Source organism: Myotis yumanensis, unplaced genomic scaffold, assembly GCF_028538775.1.
Source record: "Myotis yumanensis isolate MYYU_CA2020_CCGP unplaced genomic scaffold, mMyoYum1.0.hap1 SCAF_13, whole genome shotgun sequence".
NCBI classification, from domain to species: Eukaryota; Metazoa; Chordata; class Mammalia; order Chiroptera; family Vespertilionidae; genus Myotis; species Myotis yumanensis.
The window spans coordinates 6,215,068-6,229,191 of NW_027223764.1; the positions used below are offsets into that span (position 1 = coordinate 6,215,068).

A 14,124-nucleotide genomic window follows, 5' to 3' on the forward strand; every position below is an offset into this window, starting at 1 on the left:
ATATTTTTAAAAAGAGAGAAAGGTGTTTGGAAGTATGAGAGGAAGATAGGTTATTTCATTAAAGAGTTGAAAGAAGACATCATTGAAAAGGTGACACCGCCAAAACCGGTTTGGCTCAGTGGATAGAGCATTGGCCTGCGGACTGAAAGGTCCCGGGTTCGATTCCGGTCAAGGGCATGTACCTGGGTTGCGGGCACATCCCCAGTAGGAGGTGTGCAGGAGGCGGCGGATCGATGTTTCTCTCTCATCGATGTTTCTAACTCTCTCTATTTCTCTCCCTTCCTCTCTGTAAAAAATCAATAAAATATATTAAAAAAAAAAAAAAAGGTGACACTGATGTGGGAGGGACAAGGGGAAGGGGAGGAGTTGGATAGGGCCCTACAGGTCATTATAAGGACTTTGACTATCACTGCATGAGCTGGGGAGCCACAGAGGGTCTTGATCGGGGGACTGACATGATCATCTCACTTTTGTTCTGAAAGGATTCCCCTGCTTGCTATGTGGAGAGTAAAGAGAAGGGAGCAAAGGGGAAACAGAAAGACAAGTTAGCAAGTCATTATACACTCCAGGTGAGAAATGAGGGTGACTGGGACCAGAGTGGTAGCTGTGGAGGTAGCTATGGGATTTGTTGAAGGATTGATCGGATGTGGGGATGTGACAGAAAAAGTAGTCAAGGATGTCTCCAACCTTTTTGGCTTGAGCAATCGTAAGAACAAGGCTGCCATCCTTTTGCATGGGCAAGATGACAGGAGCAGCAGGGTGGAGGCAGAAGACACCAGGCGTCTGGTTTGGGGCCGGCTGGGTTATGCTGTATGTCCAACATTTAATGGATGTGTCAAATAGGTATCTGGGTGTGAGACTGACCGGCATTCAGGAAAGAGGCCAAGCGCTGGTGATGCAGTTTTGTAACTTATAAACATAGAGGTGATGTCTAAAGCCATGAGCTAGAAACAAGAGATGGATGTAGTTAGAAGGAAGAGGTCTAGGGGCGTGGACCTCTTTTCAACCTTAGAGGTCAGAGTGGTGAGGAGACATCAACAAAGGAGACTGGGTATTCAGAGAGGCAGGGAGAAAATCAGGAAAGGGTGAGCCTGGGAGCCAAGTGAAGAAAGTGTTTCAGGAAGGGTGGCTTGATGAACCCCGTGTGTGAGCAGAGATGGAACCCAAAGCATTAGTGCACAGGGGCTGGATTTACTTTATTTATTTTTAAATACATTTTTATTGATTTCAGAGAGGAAGGGAGAGGGAGAAAAAGAAACATCAATGATGAGAGAGAATCATTGATTGGCTGCCTCCTGCACACCCCTTACTGGGGATTGAGCCTCACTAGCATTTTTCGAGAGCAACCGATCAGCCTGGTTCTCTGTGAGGCATTAGTGACACAATGGTGAACAACACAAAGATGGTTCTTCTGCTCGCTAAGCGCACAGTCTGCAAGTAATTACACTGAAGTCTGGTCAGTGCAGGCAGGGTGTTGTCAGTGCTCACTGCCTTGGCATCTAAACGAATCGGGGGCCAGGGAAGAATCCTGGAGGAAGTGACGTTTAACCTGAAGTAGAAATAGGTGGCTGTCATCAGAGCAGTAAATGGATGGTGGCGAAGAATGTTCCAAGTGAAGTGGTGGCATGCCCCCCGTTAGAGGTGGGAGAGAGAGCTGTCTAGGCACCAAAAGACCTCGGTGTGGTGAGAGATGGGCTTGGAGAGACAATGGGGGCTTAGAGGAGAGTAGCGTCTCTGTCTTCATAGAGCTTCTGGCAAGGGCTTGAAGTCCTTCTTCTCTCTCTAGAAAGCCAAGTCCAAGAAGGCGGGAACCACATCTGCCCTATAGGTGCTGTGTACCTATAGGTGCTTACTCCCCGTGTGTGGCACATGGTACGCACTTGATAAAGATTTGTTGAATAATGTACCAGTATAACTGTGAATCTTAGTTTACCTCTCTAAAATTTATGTTCATCAGTATAAATATCATCATTACAGCATTCTTATAAACAAAACGATGAATGTAAGAAGCATTCTGTAAACTCTAAAACATAATACTTGTTTTAAAGCTGTAAGATATTATGTTGCAAATATGTATAAGGTAGTACCTCTGTTTCACCCTTAACAACTGTTTTTTTAAAAACATATTTTATTGATTTTTTATAGAGAGGAAGGGAGAGGGATAGAGAGTTAGAAACATCGATGAGAGAGAAACATCGATCAGCTGCCTCCTACTCACCTCTTACTGGGGATGTGCTCGCAACCAAGGTACATGCCCTTGACCTGAATCGAACCCGGGACCCTTCAGTCCGCAGGTCGACACTCTATCCACTGAGCCACACTGGTTAGGGCAACAACTGTTTTTTTGAGAATCTTATTTACTTCCCTCAAGTCAGAAACCCCCCAAAATATCGTATTAAGAGAAATTATCCAGTCATATGTAGTATAAAAGTAGCTTCATTAAGGAAAATATCCTTTATTAATCTGATCACTTCCTCTTACTGTTTCCTAAAGTGGTTTCTAACATATTCAGGTTGCTTATTTTCTCACTAGAGGCCCGGTACATGAAATTCGTGCACTGGGGCGGGGGGGGGGGGTCATCCCTCAGCCAGCCTGCACCCTCCCTCAGTCTGGGAGCCCTTGGGGAATGTCTAACTGGGAGCGGGCCTAAGCCGACAGTCGGACATCCTTAGCGCTGCAGCCAAGGAGGGAGAGGCTCCCGTCACTGCTGCTGCGCTCGCCAGCTGTGAGCCTGGTTTCTGGCTGAGCAGGGGCCCTCCCCTCCCCTGTGGGAGCTCACTGACCACCAGGGGGCAGCTCCTGTGTTGAGCGTTTGCCCCCTGGTGGTCAGTACACGTCGTAGCGACCAGTCATTCCATCATTTGGTCGATTTGCATATTAGCCTTTTATTATATAGGGTAAGTGAGCATTAATCAACAAGTTGCTTTTCTCCTGGCCCAGAATAGGTCCTATCTTGTATCACCTGCACCAGTGAACCAAGTCCTTGAAAGCAGGCATCTTATATCTTTTTATTCCCAGCATCTAACATTATGGCTGTTAGTTGGTACTGAATACCTGTTGGTTGAATTTAATAGGTAAATTTATCCTGGAAATTGACATTATACCTTTACTTATTCACAAATACAGTACCAGATTCTAAATAACTTTACTGAGTGCACTTAAATGATCATTGGCTATTCCCAAATGCTTCACATGCTTTAACTTGAGAAAAGGTAAAGAAACAGAGATACTGGATTTCATTTTACCTCCCAATTTTCTAGTGTTTGCCTCATTTTAGGTCTGCCAAATAATGAGTATTAATTAATAAGGTCATTTTATTACCGTTTCCATTCAGATATGATAATGGAAAGATAAGAATGTTGGAAAGCTTTTTCTGCTATTTAGATTTCCTTCTATTTTATTCTGTTACGTCTCTCTATGGACTACTAGTTTTTTATCTACAGCATTTAAAAGCTGTATTCGCTCTTATGTGTAGCTCTTTAATTTTGACTTAATTATTACATACACACACGAGTCTCTTGATCCTGCCCCATAAAACAGTTCCTACAGCTTCTTAGTACTTGTTGCCCAACTCTGTCTGGCTCTTATGTTTTTGGGGAGTGGTTCAAACATTTTGGAGGAAGAACTCTCTGAATTTTAATTTAAAAATAATCTTTTTAAAAATTTGTTTAGATTTGTTTTTTTTTTTTGTCCATCTGCATTTCCCCCCAATTTTTTCACAGTGATGAATTTACAGTTAAATAGAAAAAACACACACACCTATTTGCCGAGGCAGAAAAAATGAGCGGAAATTCTTTTTGTGTGTATATACTGTGGTTTTCTTGTTTATTAATGTAGTACTCATCAGTCCACCCATACCCTCTGTTATTACAAAATGTGTAATACGAGTTGCGATCATTTATTCCACTGCTGCTTTCTGGAATTTTCCTCTGAAGTCTTCTGAATTTCAGACCAAGGGCTTGAGCAATTACATTCGGTTTAAGTGGCTTTCAAACTCTAGGTGTAAATAATGTTTGAACATTAAGGTTATTAATCAACAATAAAGACTGCAGCAAAAGGCCGGTTACACGTTGATCTTCTGGTCACTAGCGCTCATCTTTCTTACGTTTGTCACGTGTGCTGAATGTCAAGGCGACAGCACTCCACGTGTTTGCGAACATGCAGGTCTGTCCTGCTGCAGCGCTTTTGCCCTCTGCCAGGTTGCTGTCACTGGTCTGTTCCCGTCTTTCAGGTCTCAGCTCCCCACTAGCCTTGTCTGGGAACCTCCCCTCCCCCCACTCAGGCAATCTCTGTGTCACCAATGTTTTTGTTTTTTAAAAATGCTTTTTTGGCCCTCACCGGTTGGCTCAGTGGATAGAGCGTCCGCCTGCGGACTGAAGGGTCATGGGTTCGATTCCAGCCAAGGGCATGTACCTTGGTTGTGGGCACATCCCCAGTGGGGAGTGTGCAAGAGGCAGCTGATCGATGTTTCTCTCTCATCGATGTTTCTAACTCTCTATCCCTCTCCCTTCCTCTCTGTAAAAAATCAATAAAATATATTAAAAAAAATAAATAAAAATGCTTTTTTGTTGATTTCAGAGAGGGAGAGGGAGAGAAATATCAATGATGAGAATCATGGATCAGCTGCCTCCTGCACGCCCCCTACAGGGGATCGAGCCTGCAACCCGGGCATGTGCCCTGGACTGGAATGGAACCCGGGACCCTTCAGTCCGCAGGCCGACGCTCTATCCACTGAGCAAACCGGCGGGGACTCACCCACGCTTTTGTTACCTAGATGTGAAATGAGCTTGCTTCTGCAGTTACCTCTGCATCGCTCCTCCCCACGCTAGTCCGTGATGGACTGGCCACCACTTTTTCCGGGGTGAGCAGCGCTGACCTAGGTACACCTGCTCGGTGCATTTCCGTTCCAGTGGTTCTCAACCTTCCTAATGCCGCGACCCTTTAATACAGTTCCTCCTGTTGTGGTGACCCCCAACCATAACATTATTTTCGTTGCTACTTCATAACTGTCATTTTGCTACTGTTATGAATCGTCATGTAAATATCTGATATGCAGGATGTATTTTCATTGTTACAAATTGAACATAACTAAAGCATAGTGATTAATCGCAAAAACAATATGTAATTATGTATGTGTTTTCCGATGGTCTTAGGCGACCCCTGTGAAAGGGTCGTTTGACCCCCAGAGGGGTCGCGACCCACAGGTTGAGAACCGCTGCTGGGCGGACGCACCAGACTGGTTCCAACTCTGCACGACTCCGCACAAATCACGGTAAAAATAAATCTGTGCAGACGCCTGCCTTCTAGTGAGACAGAAACTCGGACCCAAATCTCACCTGTCCCAGCCCGAGTGTCGCCTGAGCGGTGAGGGGCCTGAGAATCGCTCCCCTCGCGTTCAACCTCGGAGTTCCGAGGGGGCACCTAAGCGCGCGGATGGCGCCAGCCGCCGCCACGTCAGCCGCCGCGCGTAAAGCCAGCGCGCCTGCGCGCGGGAGACGGGTGGTGCGCACGCGGAGGCCCGCCCCCTTACATCCGGGGCCTAGGCCGCGGCGCCGCCGCCGCGCGGAGGTCACGTGGGTCCCTCCTTTCCATCGCTGGCTGGCTGGCTGGGCGCGGGCGACTGCTGGTGAGGCGCGTGGGACCTCGCGCTGGTTCCCCTTCGGCCCGGGCCACTAAGGAGTTCCCTGACGCTGGGTGAGCTGAGCCTGCCGCCAAGATGCCGGCCTATTTCCAGAGGCCGGAAAATGCCCTCAAACGCGCCAACGGTGAGTAGGGGGTCGGGGCACTCGGGGCTGGGGTGGCCGAGGCCTCAGAGGTCGGGGGGCCCGCGCCTGCTTCTCGCTGTTCCGCTGCTGGGCTGCGGCCGGAGAGGGGGTCGATGCGGCCTGCCCGCCTCCGTCCCAGACCGTAGGTGGGCATGGGTTCCCCTTCTCGTCCCAACTGACCCGGAGTGGGAGGCGCGGAGCCGGGAACCGTCGCCCTGGGGGCCTTTCCGTTCCCCCGTCGCCTCCTGGTGCGCCTTGGGGGCCGCCGCCCCGGAGACGGAGCCACCCGGGCCGGAACCCGCTCCTCCACCCTGTCTCCCCCCCACCTCGCTCTTCAGGCCCTGGGTCTTCGGTCTGCTTAGGCCCCCGCGCCCCGGGCCGCCATCTGGGAGTGCCGGGGAGGAAGAAACATGGCTCCCTCCCGGGGACAATGCACGCGAGAACCTCGACTCCACCTCCCGCAGGGCCCGGGAGCCGGGCCGGCCCACCTCCGGCCTCCCCCGGGCCCCTCCGCCCCCCACACCCGGCGCGGTGCTCTGCTGGGTCAGGGTCCACTTGCTCTTCTTCCAGCCACGGTGCCTTTGCTTCTGCCCCACAGAACCGGTTTTCAGCTTTTTTTTTTTTCCCCTTTCTGGCATTGATTATTGGCTGCCCAAAAGCCCGTTCGGAATCACAGGAAGTTGGGCCAGAGTTGACGCTCTGAACAGAAAGACTTCACGTTCTCGCTCAAAAGAGAACGAAACTGAGGCCTAGAGAGAGGGAATGGTTGGCCCAAGGTCACTCCGGGAGTGAGTGGTTGGGCCAGGGATGGAGCTGAGTCCCTGGGCGGCCAGAGGAGCCGTTTTTTTCCGCCGCAGCGTGGCCGCCTGCGATTTCTAGCTCCCTCCGTGTACTCGGGCCTTTTCCGGGAAACTTGTGCGAGTCCCGATGTGTTCCGGAGGCATTTATTCCGTGGGCGTTATGGGGGTCCGGGGGGCATTCTGCCTGCCTCGGGTCTTTAGTTACATTAAAAAGTTTTCTTGTTGAGGGTTTTTATTAGCCTCGCGGTTTGTTGGGGCGCCCCATAGCCCTTGTCTTCACCCTGCCTCCACCCACACGAGTTCTGGGTCCCATCCATGTTGTAGATGGATGCACCCTGAGTGCTACGGCACTATGTGTGTGGGGGAGGCTTATTTTGTTAGCTGGTTTGAAGATTCCTCTTTCCGAAAGGTCCGTGTCAGTCATTACATAAAATTGAGCGAGCAGGGCTAGAGGTGTGTTTGTCACATGCTCATCGTTGTAACGAACAGTAACAGCTTTGAGAGAGTTGACAGTCGGGAATAGGTTGATTCTACATTCTGTGGGCTGAGTCATTGTTAGAAAACTACAACTAAAGATCTGAGCGACTACCCATTCTAACCAGCTATCTCATGGTTAGAACAGGGGAGCTGTTAAGTTTATAGGAAAGAAACTAGATCGAAATTTATTACTACAAAATAAACTGTAGCCAAGTGAGGATATTTTTTTAAAGTTTCAAAATTGATCATTATGTTAAATGACTTGGGTGAGATCCTCCTGGGTTTGCTGTTGTGGATCTGTTTTACAGTCATTTGAAGGCTTTCGCCAGCGGCTTCCTCCCCCCTTTCTAATCGGCTGAAGCACTGTGGTCTCCGGGGCCTGCGTGCGACTCATTTGATGTGTTCAGGCTTTATTTCCTTCATAGGAACTTAATATTTCAGTAACTTTTTTTAAACTTAGTAGGGATACATGATGTGTAACAAATCTTAAAAACTTTTTTTTCTTTCACGTTTTCTAAGTTGAAATTGATTTGATTCATGAAGGGGAAGTTGGACAAAGCATCTAAAATTAAAGTAGGCAAGATGAGAAGGACACTGCTGGCGGGGAGTGAATTTTGTTTCTATAGTTTTACAAAAAGACTGTGTAGGCTCCTGCAGCTCTTTTAAGCTGTAAGATGGGTGTTTCTGTGGTGGAGATGAAATGCTTTGCCATTCATGTAGTAATTTGTGTACCTTTGATCGTGTGAGTAATATCTCTTAGTGTCAAAGTGAGCCGAATGTAGATGGCGAATGGCACTGCTTAAACTAAATAGGATGATAATAAAAGCACCTTTCGTTCAATGGGAATAACCTCATTTTATCTAAGTGTTTTATCTAACATTTGTAGCCTCAAACACATTAAGACGTAATCCATTGCGTTATCTCAATAAAATGTGAATACATTTAAGTAGAATAGTCCTTTAGGTCACACCGAGTCTGTATATCAGAGCAGTGTTTTTGGAAACAATTGCAATAATTCAGGAAGATGAGAGCTTGGCCCCGCAGTTACAGGCAAAAAATTCATAACCTGGTATCACTTGGGAAAAGCCCTTTTTCCAGGTTATATTGTTAGTAGTGCCAAATTAGCTGCTTCTGACCCTGTAATAGCTTTTTAATGAAACTACCTGGGGGATTTAAAAATAGTTGTTATTAAGCCCACAAATTGTGTAACAATATAGCTGATCTACTTGGTCTGCTGCTCAAACTAGTAAGATTGAGAGGTTCACCTAAACTTTTCCTTTATAGACAGACACATAGTTTCACTCATTGTATCTGGAAGGTAAACTCAGAAATGCACTAATAGTTTTTAATTCCAGATTTTTATTTTTTCTCCGGAATATCAATCTGGAAAGGAACATTCTTAAACATTGAAATAGAACCTTTAGTGTGACAGTTCTTTCCATACTCACCCCCCCCCCCCCCAAATCAAATAATTCAGAGGAACTACATCTAAGTCCTCCTTGTGTATGTTAGGGTAAAGACATATGGATTATCATGAGAAATCTGTTCCCATTCTAGTTTTTTCTTTTAAAAACATCCTTGCCTGGTATCCATGTTTTTTGTTGTTGCTATTTGTTGATGGTTGAAGTGTTTATCCTATTAAAAATTATTTTTTAATGCATTTGCTTTGGTGGCTTGTTTGAAAATATTGTATGGGATTTGGAAGCAAATTTTGATTGGCTATCTAGGAGTGAAAGATACTTTTAATTCTATTCCTAAACATGACTTTTATTTTTATTTTTAGAATGTCATTAAGAAACCACACTTTCCCATTTAAAAATCAGATTGGGAAAGTGAACTATTTTTAGACAGTTTAGTATTTTGTCATCACACCATACTGGGGCCAGCTCTCAACTTCAACTCTCTTTGTTCCTATTTTATGTTACAAGATATTGACAGTACTTACATACAGTAATGTAAGATTTAAATCTTTAATATAAGATTGGGAATTGTATATAGAATAGGTCATTTTAGTGCTGCTGTTAACAATATTTTCAGTGTAAAGGATAAATTTAAAAACATTTGCTCCCAATTTTTGGCTGATGGATACGGTTTTTGTTAAATAGTTGTGAAAAAGACCTAAATTCTACTGTTGCATTTTAGAAAATAACCTGATGTGCATGCTCCAAGAATAAGATAGATAGGTGTGGACCCCTTAAAACAGGAAAGGTTTATTATTTCAACAAGGAATATTATGTCTTGTTTCGTTTCGTAGCATTTTGGGGGAAAGGGTGTAATAAAATTGACAACTGAAAATGGACTTTCTCTCATAATGGAAATATTCAGTTTATTAACTTGAAGTATTGAAGAGGGATTTGCAATCATTTACATATGAGGAATATTTGATGAAGTAGGTTATTGTATAAAGGTATTTATTTCAGTATGTTGTGTTGTGATTTATCCTGTTGCAAGCTTTTTCTATACTAGAGAGTTATAATATTGTTTGTAGCTTTTTCAGGGCAAGGAATGTTCACAGTCAACATTCCTGAGAGATGTGATAATTGGAAGAAGAAATAGTAGAGAATTACTAAACCTGTAGTTCTAGTAAAACCCCCAAATAAGGGGTCTTTTTGCCTATTCTTTACTGAGCACAGAGTTGCATGGTAGATAATGCTATACATTGTTAGTTTACTCTTAAATAATTCTTTGTCAAATATTTTTAACAATTTATTGATTTTTAGAGAGAAAGAGGAAGGGGGAGTGTAACAGAGAAACATTGATTTGTTCCAAATGCATTCATTGGCTGCTTGTATGTGCTCTGATCCAGATAGAACCCAAAGCCTTGGCATATTGGGATCACACTTAAACCAACTGAGCTATCCGGCCAAGGCAAAGATTTTTTTTTAAATATGTTTTTATTGTTTAGAGAGAGAAGAAGGGAGAGGGATAGAGATATAGAGACATGGATGAGAGAGAAACAATGATCGCTGCCTCCTATACACACACCCCTGGGGAATCATGCTCGCAACTCAGGCATGTGCCCTGACGGGGAATTGAGCCAGTGACCTCTTGGTTCATGGGGGAACGCACAAACACTGGGCCACACCAGCCGGGCAGATTTCTTTTTAATAATTTTTTTAATATATATTTTTTATTAATTTTAGAAAGGAAAGAGAGAGAGAGAGAGAGAGAGAAACATCAGTGATGAGAGGGAATCATTGATTGGCTGCCTCCTGCACATGCGCTACTGGGGATCGAGCCCGAAACCCGGGCATGTGCCCTTGACCGGAATCGAACCTGAGACCCTTCAGTCTGCAGGGCGACACTCTATCCACTTAGCCAAACCAGCTAGGGCCAGATTTCTTTTTTTAAGGAGGAAATTAAACAATGATTTTAAAAAATGAAGATGTAATGTTTTAAGACATTTTGTACCTGTATAGTGTAAAACTAGTGTTTTAGTGCTCCCAAGTTGTTCAAGTGTTTAGTGAAAAGATACTGTTTGTGAAATTTGGCAATTACATAATGAATTTAGGTTGAACATAACCAGGTGACTTAAACAGTCCCCCCCCCCCCCCCCCAGTTTATTGTTTGTGTAAAAGAAAGCAAAAAATGATGAACAATAAGATAAATTTCAACTTTAGTCAGAAATAATGTGATAGAGGAGCCTTTGCTTTTGACTGAATTTCAAAATGAGCAATAATATACATAGAACATGAGATTAGAACTGGATTTTGAAATACTGCCAAATACAGAATGCCTTCAGTTTCAGTTGGCAGTAAATTCAAAAGTGTTTCTTTGCTCTATATTCTAAAACGTCTTTCCTCCCAGTTTTAAAAAATAAACAGTTGTAGAAGTTAAGTTTTAGATTTGCAGAATTATTGCAAAGGTAGTACAGAGGTCCCATATATACCACAAACAGTTTCCCCTATTAATATCTTCTATCAGTATAATGGTACGTTTGTCACAACTAATGAGCAAATACTGATGGACTATTATTAACCAAGGCCATACTCCATTCATATTTCTTCAGCTTTCTCTAATGTCCTTCTGTTTCAGGATCTCATTCAGAATGCATCACATTTAGTTGTCCTGTCTCCTTAGGCTACTTGGTTGTGATAGTTTCTTAGACTTTCCTTATTGATGACCTTGATAATTTTGAAGGGTACTGGTTTGGTATTTTATAGAATGTCCCTCAATTGGGAAACTGTCTTAATATTTCCTCGTGTTTAGACTGGGATAAGTGGAGACATACTCTTTGCTCATGTTTTGGCAGACTAAATTTTAAGTTGTCAAACTCGATGTATAGAATATCCCAGTTGAAAATCCCAGTGAGTTATTTTGTAGATATCTACAAAGTAATTCTAAAGTTTATATGAAAGGCAAAAGACCTAGTATAGCCAACACAATGTTGAAGAATAGCATTAGGACACTCACACTATCTGGTCTAAGACCTTACCATGTGTTCCTTTATAGGAATCAAGACAGTGAGGTACATTGGCAAAAGACTAGATACATAGATCAGTAGAGAATATTCAGAATAGAGAGCCCAGAAATAGACTGACATAGTCAGTTGATCTTAAAGGAACATAAATTTAATGTGTTTTTCTTGCCTCAAGTCTTAGCATGAACTAGCAAAGATTACATCAGAGCACTGGTGACTAAAATACTTTTCTCCGTTTGTTGGGGAGATTTATTTTTCCTCATGACTTCAGTTTCTGGAACTTTAAAATCATTTAGAAAGATATGTTTGGTACAGAGGAATTGTAGACCATATTTTGAGATAGTAACCAGTTTTCATGGTTTTGCCTTGGGTAATTTTGGCATAGCTTTAGAAGTCAAAAATAAATATGACCTAAAAAGAGATGGCAATGAGTTCAGAAAGTAAAACAGCCAATTTAAAAAGCAAGATTTAGACTTTTGTATAATATATATTACTGATTTTAATTCTGATGAATTACCTTTTCAGAATTTCTTGAGGTTGGCAAAAAGCAACCTGCTTTGGATGTTCTTTATGATGTTATGAAAAGTAAGAAACATAGAACATGGCAAAAAATACACGAACCAATCATGTTGAAATACTTGGAACTTTGTGTGGATCTTCGAAAGAGCCATTTGGCTAAAGAAGGATTATACCAGTATAAGAACATTTGTCAACAGGTATGAACAGAGCTGGGTTTAATATTTTTTTATAAGTGCATTTAGTAATTTTGAGTTTACCGTTCAAAGTAAATATATGCTATGTCATAAAATTTGCTTTTAAGATATTTTATGTTTTGTTGGGGAAAGTTTTATTATTATTATTTTTTTTCTTAGGTGAACATCAAATCTCTAGAGGATGTTGTTAGGGCATATTTGAAATTGGCAGAGGAAAAAACTGAAGCTGCTAAAGAAGAATCCCAGCAGATGGTCTTAGACATAGAAGATCTGGATAATATTCAAACTCCTGAGAGGTATGTGGGTTAAACTGCTAAAAAACTTTTCTGTGTTTTTCTATACACGTGTCTTCATCCTGATTTGAAGTAGGTGTTTATTAGAAAGATTGCTAATATTTGAGATTTCAAATGTATAGTAACCAAAAGAATCGTGTTTGTTAAAGTTCATAAAAGTGGAAAATTACAACCTTTAGATTGGCATGTATTAATTTAAATGGTTGTACAATGGATTGGGAATTCAAATAATTAGACACTAAGTGTGACAGCTTTATAGTGTGTCCAAAGTTGTAGGAAGAATATGTACTATTTTACAATGATTATCGGTTTTGGTGTTTTCATTATGGCAAAGTAGGAAACCATGTCTAAAAATGTTTTCAATATATTTTATGTTTTTGTAGTGTTCTCCTAAGTGCTGTAAGTGGCGAAGACACTCAGGATCGTACTGACAGGTTACTTTTAACTCCATGGGTTAAATTCCTGTGGGAATCATACAGACAGTGTTTGGACCTTCTTCGAAACAATTCTAGAGTAGAGCGTCTCTACCATGATATTGCCCAACAAGGTAAAACAAGAACTGATTTGAAAAGTTGACTTAAGAATATAATTTGCAGCCCAGGCCCTTGTCCTGGGCCCTGAAAGGTTGCTGGTTCGATTCCTGATCAGGGCACATGCCCAGGTTGTAAGTTCAATCCTGGTGGGTGGTGTATAGGAGGCAGCCGATCCATGTTTTGCTCTCATATCAATGTTTCACTTTCTCCCTCTCTCTTCCTCTCTCTCTCTAAAAAGCAATAATAATTAAAAAAAATCTTAACGAATAGATTTTGCAAAAGATTAACTGTTAATTTTACATAGTTTTTATTCCAATTGAAATATTGGCATTCATTTGAATAGTAAATAAGTGAATTTTTAAGAAATTTGTTTTACTATTTAAGGTAATTTTATATGAAATGTATTTCATTGATGATTGAAAGACCTTTTAAAGTCATTTTGGAGTTTTCCAGGTGATTGAAAAAATAAACTTTTTTATTGATATTTATTTTTATTATTAGAGAGAGAGGAAGGGAGAGGGATAGATAGAAGTATGGATGAGAGAAACATCATCGATTGGCTGCTTCCTGCATGCCCCTGACTGGGGATCGAGCCTGCAACCTGGGCATATGTCTTGACTGGGAATGGAACTGCGACCTCCCGATTCATAGGACAACACTCAACTACTGAACCACACCAGCTGGGCGAAATATTAATGTTTTCATGATAGCAAGTAGTTCACGTGCACGTCTATACCACAAGTCACAATTTGTAGTTTTCATTAGTACAAAAGCTTCCTGTCTCTGCAAGTTAGGTAACAAAGTTCATTGTACATTTGAACAGCATGGGGGTTAGGGGTGCTGACCCTCCATGCAGTTGAAAATCTATATAGAACTTTTGACTCCCTAAAAACATAACTAATAGTCTACTGTTAGCTAGAAGACTTACCAATAACATAATCAATTAACTCATATTTTATATAAGTATTACATGTTGTATTCTTATACTAAAGTAAGCCAGAGAAAAGAAAATGTTCAGAAAATTGTAATGAAGAGAAAATAAATTTACAGTACTTACTGAAAAATAACCTGTGTATAAGTGAACCTGCACAGTTCAGACCTGTATTGTTCAAGGGTCGTCTGT

General features: G+C 42.3%; 1 protein-coding gene across 1 annotated transcript in view; it reads left to right on the plus strand.

Annotated features, from left to right (window-relative positions):
• Positions 1-5,606: 5,606 nt before the first annotated feature.
• Positions 5,607-14,124, plus strand: part of EIF3A (eukaryotic translation initiation factor 3 subunit A) — a 32,025-nt gene continuing 23,507 nt past the window's right edge. Inside the window, exons 1-4 of the mRNA XM_070432174.1 lie at positions 5,607-5,765; positions 11,988-12,178; positions 12,335-12,471; positions 12,852-13,015. Coding sequence (XP_070288275.1) covers positions 5,717-5,765; positions 11,988-12,178; positions 12,335-12,471; positions 12,852-13,015 — 541 coding nt within the window. The 5' untranslated portion in view covers positions 5,607-5,716. The remainder of the gene's footprint in view (positions 5,766-11,987; positions 12,179-12,334; positions 12,472-12,851; positions 13,016-14,124) is intronic.